The following is a 14,815-nucleotide window of genomic DNA, read 5'->3' as shown; positions in this document are numbered from 1 at the left end:
TGGGAGAAGGATAAACATAAATATTGGAACAGTTCATAGATAAGGAGTCTGGATGTTTTAATGTCCTCTGATTGGGGTCTGATACTGTGCTGTGATGCCCCCAGAAGGTCTGAAGAGCAAATTCCTTAATTGATGTAAAAAGACATAAATCCATGTGATACATTCATTCCTGCACTGAGTGTGTCAAAGGTTGTCATGAGTTTATACTCCCAGATGTTCGAAGCATTCTTGCAAAACTCTCAGCCGCCTGCGATTGAAATCACCAACACCAAGACTACATAGAGACAGAGAACTATGGAATAAGCATCTCCCAACAAAGTATCACACAATCATTTTTTAATTTTTCAAAGTTAGTCAGCTTGCATTCCTTATCACTGGATGTCGCCCAACCAATCTGTAAAAGGTCCTATATTGGAATTTGAGTAAGACTGTTTAGCCGGACAATAAAGAAAAAGTCAGTATGATAAATAAATACTATTTCTTGTGTGCCTTGTATTTCCAGCACTCTGAATAAAGCCCTTGTGTTTCTTTATTCTTGTTGCAATGTCTATAATTATGCACATGTACAATTTCTTCTATAGAGCATAGAAATACTTGTACAGATAGACTTTAATATATAAATATGCTTAGCTACAAAAAAAATGATAGAAGAAACCCAAATATAACTGAGATTCTTACTAGTCTTTGGATCTAGCCATGCATAGGACCCCTACTAAATACCAAATCCTGATAAAAAAAACAATAAAACTGTGACGTGATGATGTCACTACCCTCCCAGCACTTTTCTTATTTGTAACAGCCATTACAGGAATAGTGTAAAATCCATACTGTCAAGCAACACAAAGATGATGTATATGTCCGGCCATTACTACTTTACTTCCAGTCACTAATAAATAAAAAAACCTTCACGTCACGCTCTTTTTAAAGGCAAAGGCCTTTTTACACCATGAAGTTTTGTTCACAGTCATCCCACTCCTCTAGATCCGCCATAGGACGGACAATAGCAACACTTGATGGATGTTACTGACATAACGTGACCCGTCGGGTTGGGATAACGTATCCATTGTTTTACAGACTTACGGACCTTGCCTTTATGGGAGCATAGCGCCATAATATGGCTTTAGATGGTCACAATTTTTTTTATATATAATTTAAAATTAGAGTACTGTATTATATAATGAGTATATACAAAAACCCAAAGAGATGCAGGGGAAGATAAGTTGGTATGCATGTAATGTGTAGGCGCATGTTCACACTGGCCACTAAACAGACAAAACAGACAAAACCCAAGATAAAAAACAAAATGAGCAAATACCCTACAGTAAATAAATGAACAGCAATAGTGTATGAAAATAACATAGGGTACTTAGTAAACATAATTTTTATTTAAAAAAAAAAAAACATAAAAGCCATCCCACTGCGTCACGGTGACCCTGTTCAAGATGAACCTAACCTCTAGTATTAAAACCTTACAATATGTCAAATAATATGAATATGCATAAGGGTTGAGCAGGACCCATACCCCGACTAATGGACATCCAGCCATGGGGAGCTATATAAACGCAATGTCCAGCTCAAAGAAAAGGAAGACCACTCCCTTATTTGCACAGAGTGCAAAAACTTGAAACAAAAACCCAAAGAGATGAACTTGAATATAAGTTGGTATGCATGCAACCTATAGGCACAAAACAAAATGAGTAAAAGAAATTAACAGCAATAGTGCAGGAAAATAACATAGGGTACATAGCTAAAGTGATTTTGATTTAAAAAAAAAAAAAAAAAAAAGTAAACTTCATCCCACCACGTCAAGGTGACCCTATTCCATTTGTCAAATGACTTGAATGTAAATAAGGGCTGAGCATGACCGAGACCCTGACTAATGGACACGTAGCTATGGGGAGCTATATAAGTACAAAGGAGAGGTATAGGAAATTTGACATATCATAGGGTTGAGGTTAGGGATGAGATGGGTCACCTTGATGCGGTGGGATGGCTTTTACAATTTTTTTGATCAAAATCACATTAACTAAGTAACCAATGATATGAGCATGTACTATTGCTATTTATTTATTTACCATAGGGTATGAGCTAATTTTGTTTTTATCTTAGGCCTTTTTTTATGTGTTTTTACAGTGTCATGTAAATGAGGGATGATCTCACAATCATAACACATTTTTAAGAATACATAGTTACATATTTTCTGTAACTGATCAGTGATCAATTATTATTGCCAGAATAAGCTACCGTATGTCTACCTATCCAGGCCCATATAATGAAATGCTTATATAGTGGATCCCCACTATGAGGTCTATGTGCTCTCACCAAGATATGACAAGAGTTCAATATGAGAAAACCTCTTTAAGTTAATATGCTGTCTGTGGTTTTATCAAAATGCATTAACAAATCAATTCTAGAAAACGGCATAAAATATTTTTTTCATACAGCATTCCCCAAAAACTTGGTAGATAATTATAATCTGGATTCGGAAAGATCATCAAGGTCAATCAGTGCAAATACATACTGTAGAACAGTGGTCCCCAACCTTTCTGACCTAGAGAGCCACATTCCGCTCTGAGAGGGCATCACGAGCCACATTTAGCTCCCTCCCCCTCACAGTAGTGGCAACCAGAGCCCCCATTATGGGTATAATGATAAGTAAAGCTTTTCCACAGAAATTAACCCGAAGCAGTATAACAAGATCCCCACAATACTCCCATTCAGTATTCTCCCATCCAGCACTCTCAACACACTGTCACATCCATCTTCAGGCACCTTCTCTGACAGCTAGTATCATCCTGTCTCCAGCGTACCATACTTAAATTATATCTAAATCCCTAAGACCAGTAAATGTGCATCAGATCTGCTCTTCTGTGCAGGGCTACGCACAAAATTCACCATTTTTAGATTTTCTCCTCATACCTGTTTGCTAGACCTGCAGCTAATGCAGCAAGCTGGCAGACACCCGCGAGCCACAATTCAAGGGACCGAGAGCCACATGTGGCTCCCGAGCTACAGGTTGGGGACCCCTGTTGTAGAACATAAATGAGGGCAGTCTACCAACTGGCATTGGAGCTACACAGAGAAGGCTTCATGCCACCACTGTATTTAATCAACTGATTAAAGGGGAGTTTCACAACAAAGGTTCTGATTCCCATACATATCCCTGTATTAGTCAGCTGGCCATATGTAAACTGTAGTGGAGCAGGACAGCACAGCTCTATCAGCTGTTTAGTGGCTGCCATTACTGCAGATGCTATTGAGATGAATAAGAGCTTCTCTGTAGGACTCAGTAGCAGCCACTAAACACTTGAAGGATCTATGCCAGGGGTCTCAAACTCAATTTATCCGGGGGCCGCTGGAGGTAGATCTGGGTGAGGCTGGGCCACATCAGGTTTTCCACAAGAAACTCTCATCTCCCTGGTATTTTGCATACTCCTCAGCATGTCTAGTTATGTAATGATGTTTCAAATTGTATTCTTTGTGCACTGCAACTTTCTCTGTGCAAATGAGACACGTCAGGATGCCCCTGTGCTCAACAAAGAAATATTGCACTTCCCACTTTTCCTGAAATTGTCTGTGCTCATCACCAACCTTTCTCTTCACTGCAGGCTTTGAAAAAGACATGTTTGGGGCTGTGTAATAGATAATTCCACTTGGTGTCACTGTTTCAGTGTTAGCCAATGCGTCTTTTACACTTTTTTTTCTGTCCTGCTGAGCAGCAATTTCCACGGCCGCCTCCGCTTATGAGCCTGGGGTAATGGCGCAAGTTCGCAATAAGGCCGGCTTGATGTCCCGCCTCCGAGAGCAATATACCGCACTGCCCCACCGCTTATTCTGAACCCGATGCACCTGAGTCTGTGGCGCGGTCCAGTCCGGTCCCTGCTCGGCTGCTCCTGCTGCATGTGTTCTGAGTGTGACTCATACGCCTTTCCTGCTGACAGCAGGCTGCTGTGACTGTCTAGCCATCATCATACTCACCTTCTCCTGCTGCAGCTCCGATGGTCCAGCGTCGATATCTTCTTCCTGTATGAGCGCGCTTTCACAAGTCACGTGGTACCGCTCATTAAGCTCATGAATATGGGCACCACGCCTATGAGAGTGGAGTGGCGTCCATAGTCATGACCTTAATGAGCGGTACTACGTGTGACTGGGATTACACATGCGAGACTCGGCCGTGTTTCTCGCGTATGTGATCCCAGCCAAGGTGAGGGTTGCAAACTATTGTCCCGAGGGCCCATGAGGTGAGGGCCGCAAACTATTGTCGCAGTTGGCCCGCGGGCCGCGAGTTTGAGACCCCTGATCTATGCTGTTCATGTCTACAACAGTTTACCTCCGGTTGATGCTGAAGATGAAATCAGCTGATCTGTGGGGGAGTTAGATTCCATTTATCTCATGGTGATGACCCTGGAGTTGAAATTTGTGCACGGCTCTTCTAGTAACTTTTAATCCTCATTTGTCTTCCTCCTATTTTATTTAATTGATTATACAATTAAATTAAAGCAGTGTTTACAACTGTGATATTGATGACCTACGCATGGGATGACCTATTTGATCACTGACCGTATCATGGCCTAGATGAATAGCGGGAATGTGGCCCCTTCCCTACACAACATCACTTTTGAACAGGCAATGTGTTATAAAATTCAGCACAACTCTGTAAGTGTTGGGGCCAGCAGAACATGGCATAAATTCCTATTAGCCAAAACTCTGTTTAAAAATCACCCCATAGTGGCTACACAATTTGTGTAAGTGGCTGCTTTCATGCAAAGGCTGGTTTCACATATCCGTGAAATGGATCATGCTAGGATCAGATGGCTTGGCCAGTCTAATGGGTCTCCTAACAGGCGCTATCTGCTGGGTCTCCCGATCTGAACACAGGCCGTGTTTCTTGGATGTGTGAAACCAGCCTTACACTCTCTCCCAATACATACCATACCAGCCCTTAGCGGTGACCTCTCTCTTTTTTATTGCCAACGTAATCATCCCATTATGGAACCAAACTTGGTTATATCATTAAAATACTATTCCTGGAAATCAAGTTAGTATCAAAAAACACAGTAGTGTTCTATGCTGCTTCTAATACAATAAAAGCTGATAATGTGTAAGAAACCTGCAATTTAATTTTGCTAGTAGCTACATACTTGTGATTATTAAGATAAATGACAGAATGATACTAGTAAGTTTATATCACATTAGGGACACTAATGTAATTAGCAAATCGAGGGGAATGTAATGAATGAATTAAGCTTAATGGTAATCGCAGTAATGCATTTTGCTCATCACACTGTAATAGCACAAGTGGAAGGAGAAAGGCCTTAAAAATGGTAATAAAAGTAAAAGGTTGCCTCTTGCACAGAAATAAACATACCATAAGCAATTTACGTTATTTCTATATAACATGCAGCCACATTCATTCGTGACTTTATTCTTACTTTTATATGTTTAGTTGGCGACTAAGCAACCTATCTAAAGCTTGTCATACACAGGAGAAGCCAATAGGGGCCAGCTCTTCCCTTTTAGCATATTTTTGGCATAAGAGGGATCAGGTAATTGGATTTCAATTTGCTTTTCTTCTTTCGGCAGGAGGTGACATTTTTCTATAAGTCACTTATTCTTCTCTCCAAAATGAAATAATCATTTTTTTTTTTTTTATAAAAGATTGGGAAGAAATAGCATTTTGAGAAAAATTAATGGTCAGTTGACAATTATATCAAGTGTATGTTATCCTTTCTAGTACTTAAAAGGGTTGTCGGGGCAAATGGTGCTTCTTAGCTGCGGTTTGGATTCCGTACAAATAAAAAAAAAAAAAATCATATTCACCTGCTGTCATCCTCTATATCACTCTGTGATCTGGCCTGACACCAGGAGTGATGACTCTGTCTTTCAACTAGCCACAGGACCACTGCGACTACTGATAAACTGCAGATATAAGCCACAGCAACCCTGTGGCTGGCTGAACTGTGGGGTCATCATTTCACCTACACTGGATCCAGAGAGGTGATAGCATTTTAATATGATTGATGTAAGGATTTTATGCAGGATCCACCAACCAGATAAACAGTACCTTTGCCAGGACAACCTTTTTAAGTATACATGACAAATGCGAGATATTTTCAGTGCTTACCAGGAAGTATCATTTAGTGTCCAGCTGATCACCCTTATTCAATGGAAATCATAATATATTGGAGAAAACCCACAACATAAGTTTATTAAGAACATTTAGTTCGAAACAGGTAGGTTTCTATCCCATCACGCCTTTATGTCTGTCTGTATGCCAATTTTACGTGGAATGAAACAAAAAAGATATCTATTGATTTTTAAAAATCATAGGATTGAGTTGTGGATTTTCTCTTTCAACCTCTTTAAGAGCTATACTTTACAAGCTAAAATGAGACGCCGCGCGGTCAACATTTATCTTACTACAGAGGTATATTATAATTGGTCATCCAATGTTGTACATCATGTCAAGAAATAACAAATTAATACCTCATATTCTTGAGAAAATTTCAGGTTGTCATTAGCTTTCAACCTTTCAATGTGATCTGCAAGCTCCAGAATGGGAATAGGTGGGTGGTTGGCCATGCCTGTAAAGGAAGAAGGAAGACAAATGTAGTGGTTGCTGCTCAGATACTTGTATGATGTACAGTTAAAAAGAGCAGAATGATTATTAATGTGCAGGTAGTAAAAGATGCTGTATGTGAGAAGCAAGCAGATAAGTTTGGTTACTCAAAGCTGAACATGCTTTGGAGGGATGAGCTTTGATGCATGAGTAGTCACCAAGCATATTCCCAAAGCCAACTCGCCTAGTGTGAAGGACATTATTGTGCAATGAATCATGATGTTAGCTAGGGAAAGGAAAGTGATCACAGTTAGAGCCCAGGTAGAGACATCTACAGTTTCAAACCCTTTGTTCTGTACTGTATGAAATGGAAATAGCAAAAGTGATGAGAAAGTAGTGAACTAAATAGAAAAAGAAAGGCTCCTAAAAGAAAAAGAAACCAGAAATTAAAAGAAAAAGGACATAATGAAAGCAAACTAACTTGAAGAATGGAGGTTAACAGGGTAACCGGCAACACCTGAACCTGAAAAGGAAATGGGGGGTATAAATAAACAATGAATTATGTCATGAAATTCAATGGATAGCCCAAATCATATGACCCCAAGGCACAAGGAAGCAGTGAAGCAAATAGATTGGGTCACCCATAAAATGACAATAGGATACCAAGTTAAGAATGTTTTATGGAATGACCAATATGATTTCTGAAAACAGATTAGCCACCCAAAATAGATTAAGTAAAGAACATCAACATGCAAAACATTGGAATATATGTAGCATGCGCTGTAATTTTGCAGTACTAGTTGCTTTGAGGGGTGAGGGGTAGCGGTATGGCAGTTGGGGGCTTCAAAAATGTTTTCACTATCAGTAGATTGCAGTGAGAGGGGTTATGGCACTGTCTGGTACAGCAAAATATTTCTCTTAAAAATATCCCCCAAAAAATGCCTACAATCTACCCTAGGTGTAAACATCTTTGACTAATAAAGACACCTGCAAAGAATAGGACAAACACAGAAATGGGGTAACTATTTCAACCTGCCAGCTGCAAACATTTTATGTCTGCCTTAAAATCGCAGTGTATCCTTCCAGAACATATCAGACACAGGTATATACAGAGTCGGAAACACTGCACACACATTTTGCTGATCAAGCATAATGTAAGATGCATTCAGTAATATCTAAATTTGTAAATGATTTTCGCGCCTAACACATTTTGCGATCAAACTGTGGCAAACCATATGCTGGACACACAGCTGGCTTGTAGATCTGAATAAGCATACCCCATACTATTATTCAGGACTGGAAAGGAAACACAATGAACTTAGGGAGCTTAAGCTGGATTTTTCGGTAGATCATTAGGTATATTAAAACTGTTTTGTTCCCATTTGGGGGGTTTATGGCTGCCTTATTAAAGAGAAGAAATTGCAATCTGAAAAAAAGCCTTCAACAAATGTATAAAGCTGTGCAAGTCTAGAAAAAGTGCTATCACTTGCCAACTTTTAAGTACAGTTGGAAAAAAGAGTCCATCAAGATCAACCTAATGACTTTGGGGAGCATTTTGGTTACCATTGCTGAAATGAATGACAATGTCTTGTTTTAGGTCCAGATCAAGCACCCCTGTGAATGGGAGTGAGTAGTCAACAAAAGACAATAAGAGTTTTAAAAAAATGGTGGTTGATCAATGTGTGAAGGATAAAAGAGAACTTGTACAGCGAAAGTAAGAGACAAAGACGTTTAGACCTTTTCTAGCGAATCGTGGGAGAGAGTAATTATCATATAAGGACTGAGTGGTCGTTTGACTAGAGAGGGAGGACACAGAGCCAATCAGTGAGGCGTAGGGGACTGAATTACTGTTCGCAGCTGTAAAAAGTAAAAGCCAATTGAAGATGGTGAGCCAGTTAGTAGTAGCAATAGTATAAATTCAATACATCTGCACATATACAAGTGAAAAGATGTACATAATATTGTGACATAGTAATACCAAAAAGTGCCAAACAGAAAACAAAGAGAACATACAGAATGAGGAGAACTGAAGAACAAAGGATTTGTCTACTAAGTTCATAAGGAAAATGAGACATGCTGTACAACCGGTCAAAACAGCTTGGACCACCATATTTATGTCTACCATGTGGGTGTAAAATAATTCTTGGTCACCAACACGCCTCTGGTGGTAGTTTGTCTCATATGAGAACAAAGGAATTGGGGCTTGAAATACAGTATGCCAGATCCTTCTCTCTCCTGATGTCATCTGTCAGGGGAAATTTAGGGAGCCCTCAAGCACATTCATTTGTCCTGCCAAAATTAACTGCCAACTTTTCTCCTAATATGTACATGGACCTTTACTTAATTACAAGTAGCTATATATAAAAATTAAGGCCAATTTCATTACTGTATTTATAGCCTAGGCCTAGTAACAGAAGTTTCAAAGGTGGCAGTTGCAAATGGCTAGGATTTTATAGGAGGTTCAGCAGCTTCTCTGCCAAATAAGATGTATCTTAAAGAGGTTGTTCAGTCCAAATTGATAAGTCTGCAGTCACTATGTGTTGCGGGGATTCAACAGTTTTTGAGTCAGGACCAGAGGTTATGTATGAGTTATACATACTCCCGACCAGTGGAAGTGGCCTCGCTTCTATACACTTGTATGGAGATATGCTGCACCCTTTAGCCGGCCATGCGTACTGGAAGAGCGCATCACTAGGCAGGATATGGCCTTGCTCCAAACAAGTGTATGGAGCGAGGCCACGTCCTCTAAATGGCTTCTGCTCGGGAGTATTTATAACGCATACATACCCTCCGGTATATGACTCAGAAATCAGCGAATCCCCGCAGCGCACAATGTGCTCAGGGGATTCATAAGTCTGCAGTCACACAGAGTGACTGCAGAGTTATTGATTTGGACCAGAAAACCACTTTAATATACACCCATCCCACTATCTACTTCTCGGATCTTTTAAAAATAACATGTATTAGGAAATGAGTGCGTGAACAGTGGACAAACAAGACAGAATACAATAAAGGAAGTGTGATTAGTATATACTATTGTGCACTAAATGAGGGACTACAGTTTTATACAATTAGTATCATGTGCAAGACTAAAAATGAAAGAATCTTCAGTATAGTAGGGGCTAAATGTATCACCAAAGATGTTCAAGCAAGAATAGCCAAAATATTGAGAATGTAGTGGCAAAATACATTATGTGGGATCACTTAGGCTAGTTTCACACTAGCCTTTTCTAGCGCTGCTCTTCGTGCGCAATAGAATCGCATACAAAAAACGCATCATGCATTTTGTATGTGTTTGCTTTTTTATGTGCATGCGTTTTAACCAGTTTCTAGCTATGTTAACTCTTAAAACGCATGCGATTTTAAACGCAGGCGTGCGCATGTCCTTGCGCACGCCTGCGTTCCCATAGACTGTAATGTGATTTTTTTTGCGCATTCCGTGCACATGCGGTTTTTTGAGACAGGTCGGATGGACCAAAAATACAACAGGTTGCGTCCGGCGTGCCTAGGCGCACACTACAAAAAAAAGCATGCGCACGAAAACACATACGAACGCGTGCATATGCTAGACCATGCGCCCCCATGTTAAAGATAGTGGCGCAGTACGCATGCGCATGGACGCACACGAAGCGCAGAGCTAAAAAAAGCTAGTGTGAAACCATCCTTAGGTTTTATTAGACTCTAGGCAGCTGTTCGCGATAATGCATACAACTAGCTCATCCCATCCACTTGCGGCAGAGCCAGGCATAGCCACAGCCTTGTGTTAAGTCCCCCATACACATTAGACTAATGTCGGATGAACCCGCCAATGAAGAAGATATCAGCCGATATGATAATGTGTAAGGCAGCCCCAGACCATTTACTGATGGGGGAGCTATTGATCTGGTATGTCTCATTTCAAACTGCAGATTCATTTGTTTTCCCAAAACAAAAAACATATTCTTGCCTTTAAAATTTATCAAAAATCTTTAAGCAAGTGTAGCGTACAGGTTATCATTTAATAGACTTGTCTTAGTGTAATGCTATTCTATAATTCTATTCTATTTTTACTAGTTTAACATAACGCATTACTTCCATAGCACCAGCAACATTCTTTTTGGGGTCACTTTTCTTTTTTAATAAAGTGATTACTTCACTTGCCTGACTGATATATTTTTGGAATGAATAGACATATTACCCTCTGTGTCAGGTCATTCAGTGCCTTTTAATAACCTGCTGTGTCAGTAAAGATGTTTAATGAAAAGACAGACCGTCTCACCTACTGAAATATTGATGTAGCCTAATTAGTTATTCTCTCCTAATTAATAAACATGGGAAAGTGCTGAATTTATATATACTCATACATATGGGTTGAGTACTTAAGGATTTATACTAGATGTTAATGTTGGAGCAAACATCTCAAAGTTTCATTGATTAACTAAAAGCTTTCCAGCGGTTTGCAATAAGCCATGCTGTAAATTCAGGATACTGCTCATGTGAAGCTGCCTTGTACAAACAGAAGCAATGACAGCCAGTATGCTCCAAGTCATAGTGCCTGATTTATTACGGCATTTGTTCCTAGTTTTTGTCTAATTTTTTGTGCTTTTTATCCTCTATTTTTTTTTTTTTACTCTTTTTCCCATTCATTTGAATGGGTGAAAAATGCTGTAAAACCACTGAAAGAATTGACATGCTGCAGATTTGAAATAACACTTTGAGGCTATGTTCCCAAGATGAGCTTTTTGTGTGTCTTTGATGTTGCAGATTTTCTGCCTCATTTCTCCACCTATTAAATAAGTTAGGTTACTTGCATTTTTTCATTGCTTCTTTGAGTGTGGTTTTTACATGCTTTTTTAATGGATTTTTGACATTGCATTTTTTGGTGTGTCATGTTTTAAATAAAAGTGCTTTGTCTTCTATACTTCCTGGTATTTGGCTTTGACAAAAATTTATTGATACAGTCATGTGCAGATTACGTGCATTTTCAATGCGTTTCCACAATGGAAATGCACTAAAAACAGTGGTGCAATGTAATTCTGTGAGGAAAATCGGCGTAGTGCAAGACAACATGTTGCGGATATGAAACAAGCACCGCAGGTGAGGAGAAAAAAAAAAAGAACATTGGCCATGAGATTTTCATAAATCACATCCACTTTGCTAGAACGGTAAGATGCAGTGTTTGTGAAGCAGCAAAAATAAGCTGCATTAAAAAATCACCAAAAGCTTTTCATGGGAACGTAGCCTAAGGCCGGGGTTACACTTGCAACTGCAATGCGAGTCTCTCGCATCAATACTTGGCACTGCCGCTGGCACTCAGGACCGGAGTGTGCGGCTGCATGTATTTCTATGCAGCTGAACACTCCAATCCGAACTGGCGACGGCGGGTATCGATGGGCGAGTTTCTCTCATTGCACTCGCAAGTATGACCCCGGCCTAAAAGTTCAAATCTGCAAGGAAAAAAAATTAGTAGCATATGTATTAGGCTTTAGTAATCTCATTCACTTTGCTGGTGCTGTAAAGTGTAGTGCAGTAGTGATATTCTTTAAACCGTGTGGAAAAAACATGGCATAAATGCAACATGTGAACAAGCTCTAAGACTCCATATTCAGGTTGTCTCTTTAAAGGTTAGTCCACTACTCATACAACCCCTTCTCAATCTCTTTGTTTTCCCCTTATAAAATAATAACACTTAGGCCAGGGTCACACTTATGAGTGCAATGCGAGAAACTTGCACGAGTCTCTCGCCTCAATACCCAGCACTGCCGCCGGCGGTTCGGACTGGAGCATATAGCTGCATAGAAAGACATGCAGCTGCACATTCTGGTCCCGAGTGCCGGCAGCCGGTTATTGAGGCGAGAGACTCGTGTGAGTTTCGCGCATTGCACTTGCAAGTGTGACCCCGGTCTTAAACTCACATCCAGTGCCGGCGCCATTCCAGCGATGTTGTCACCGGCTGTCCTGGGGATTCTATGACACAGTTACAGTTGTGTGAAAAAGTGTTTGGCCCCTATCTGATTTCCTATTGTTTTGCATGCTTAAATGTTTCAGATCACCAAACAAATTTAAATATTTGACAAAGATAACACAGGTAAACACAAAATACAGTTTTAAATGAAGGTCTTTATTATTAAGGTAAAAAAAAATCCAAACCTACAGGGCCCTGTGTGAAAAAGTGATTGCCCCCTAAATCACAGGCGATCAGTGGCGCTCATGGGGGGAGCGCAGCTGATCACGGCCGGGTGTCAGCTGATTATCACAGCTGACACCTGGCACTATGAGTCAGGGGCAGTCACGGACCACCCCCGGCACATTAACCCCTGGCACACTGCGATCAAACATGATCGCAGTGTACCGAGGGCATAGGAGAGAAGCGCGTAGGGAGGGGGCTCCCTCCGTGCTTCCCTGCGACCCCCAGAGCGATGCGATGTGCTGCGTCGCTCCGAGAGTTCTCCCTGCAGTCCCGCGGATCCAATATGGCCGCAGGGGCTTTCGGGGTCCTGCAGGGAGGCGTCTTCCTCACTGCCTGCTAAGAGCAGGCAGGAGGAAGCCTGCAGCAGCGCCTGTCAGATCACCGATCTGACACAGCGCTATTCTAAGTGTCAGATCGGCGATCTGACAAAAGACAGTGATGTCCCCCCTGGGACAATATAATAAAGTAAAAAAAAAAAAACACGTGTATAAATAATTTTAAAAAAAAAATCACAAAATAAATTAGGAAAAAAAAATATTCCCTAATAAATACTTTTTTTTCTAAATCCAAAAAAAAATAAAACACATATTTAGTATCGCCGCGTCCGTAACGACCCACCCTATAAAACTATCCCACTAGTTAACCTCTTTAGTGAACCCCTTAAAAAAAAACAAAAAAACAATGCTTTATTATCATACCGCCGAACAAAAAGTGCAATAACGCGCGATCAAAAAGACAGATATGAATAAACATGGTACCACTGAAAATGTCATCTTGACCCGCAAAAAACGAGCTGCCAAACAGCATCATCAGCGAAAAAATAAAAAAGTTATAGCTCGCAGAATAAAGCGATGCAAAAATAATTATTTTTTATATAAAATTGTTTTTATTGTATAAAAGCGACAAAATGTAAAAAAACGACATAAATGAGGCATCGCTGTAATCGTACTGACCCGAAGAATAAAACCGCCTTATCAATTTTACTGCACGTGGAATGGTGTAACCACACCCCCCAAAAGAAATTCATGAAATGCTGGTTTTTGTTCATTCCGCGTCCCAAAAATCGGAATAAAAAGCAATCAAAAAATGTCACATGCCCCAAAATAGTACCAATAAAAACGACAACTCGTCCCGCAAAAAATAAGACCTCACATGACTCTGTGGTTCAAAATACGGAAAAATTATAGCTCTCAAAATGTGGTGATACCAAAACTATTTTTACAATAAAAAGCGTCTTTTAGCGTGCGACAGCTGCCAAACCAAAAAATCCGCCATAAATAGTAAATCAAACCCCCCGTTATCACCCCCTTGGTTAGGGAAAAATAATAAAATTAAAAAAAATGTTTTTCTTTCCATTTTCCCAATAGGGTTAGGGCTAGGGTTAGGGTTAGGTCTAGGGGTTAGGTCTAGGGCTGAGATTAAGGTTAGGGGTGTATTGGGGTTAGGGTTGGAGTTAGAATTGGGGGGTTTCCACTGTTTGGGCTCTCCAAACGCAACATGGCGTTTGATCTCAATTCCAGCCAAAAAAGTCAAATGTTGCTGCTTCCCTTCCGAGCTCTTTCATGCGCCCAAACAGTGGTTTACCACCACATATGGGGTATCAGCATACTCAGGACAAATTGCACAATAACTTTTGGGGTCCTGTTTCCCTTGGGAAAATAAAAATTGGGGGTGAAAAGATCATTTTTGTGGAAAAAAAATGATTTTTTAATTGTACGGCTGTACGTTATAAACTTCTGTGAAGCCCCTGGGGGTTCAAAGTTTCACCACACATCTAGATAAGTGCCTTGGGGGGTCTAGTTTCCAAAATGGGGTAACTTGTGGGGAGTTTCCACTGTTTAGGCACATCAGGGGCTCTCCAAATGTGACATGGCACCCGATCTCAATTCCAGCCAATTTTGCGTTGAAAAAGTCAAACGGCACTCGTTCCCTTCCGAGCTCTGCCATGCGCTGAAACAGTGGTTCCCCCCCACATATCAGGTATCAGCGTACTCAGGACAAATTGCACAATAACTTTTGCAGTCCAATTTCTCCTGTTATCCTTGGTAAAATAAAAAAAATTAGACCTGAATTAATTTTTTTTATGA

General features: G+C 40.3%; 1 protein-coding gene across 41 annotated transcripts in view; it reads right to left on the bottom strand.

The window, feature by feature from the left end:
* Positions 1-14,815, bottom strand: part of PTPRD (protein tyrosine phosphatase receptor type D) — a 2,878,718-nt gene that overhangs the window by 102,877 nt on the left and 2,761,026 nt on the right. For 22 of the 41 annotated variants that reach the window (XM_073572185.1, XM_073572187.1, XM_073572191.1 and 19 more), the window contains 2 exons: positions 7,041-7,082; positions 6,487-6,584 (listed from right to left, as the gene is read on the bottom strand). In XM_073572185.1, coding sequence (XP_073428286.1) covers positions 6,487-6,584; positions 7,041-7,082 — 140 coding nt within the window. The remainder of the gene's footprint in view (positions 1-6,486; positions 6,585-7,040; positions 7,083-14,815) is intronic. The other 19 variants (XM_073572197.1, XM_073572200.1, XM_073572201.1 and 16 more) reach the window with 1 other exon arrangement.

The sequence above is a fragment of the Dendrobates tinctorius genome, unplaced genomic scaffold (genome assembly GCF_039654945.1).
Source record: "Dendrobates tinctorius isolate UK_male_01 unplaced genomic scaffold, ASM3965494v1 ptg000031l, whole genome shotgun sequence".
In the NCBI taxonomy this organism is placed as follows: Eukaryota; Metazoa; Chordata; class Amphibia; order Anura; family Dendrobatidae; genus Dendrobates; species Dendrobates tinctorius.
Note: the sequence above shows the minus strand (reverse complement) of the source record. Positions and strands in the feature narration are given on the sequence as shown.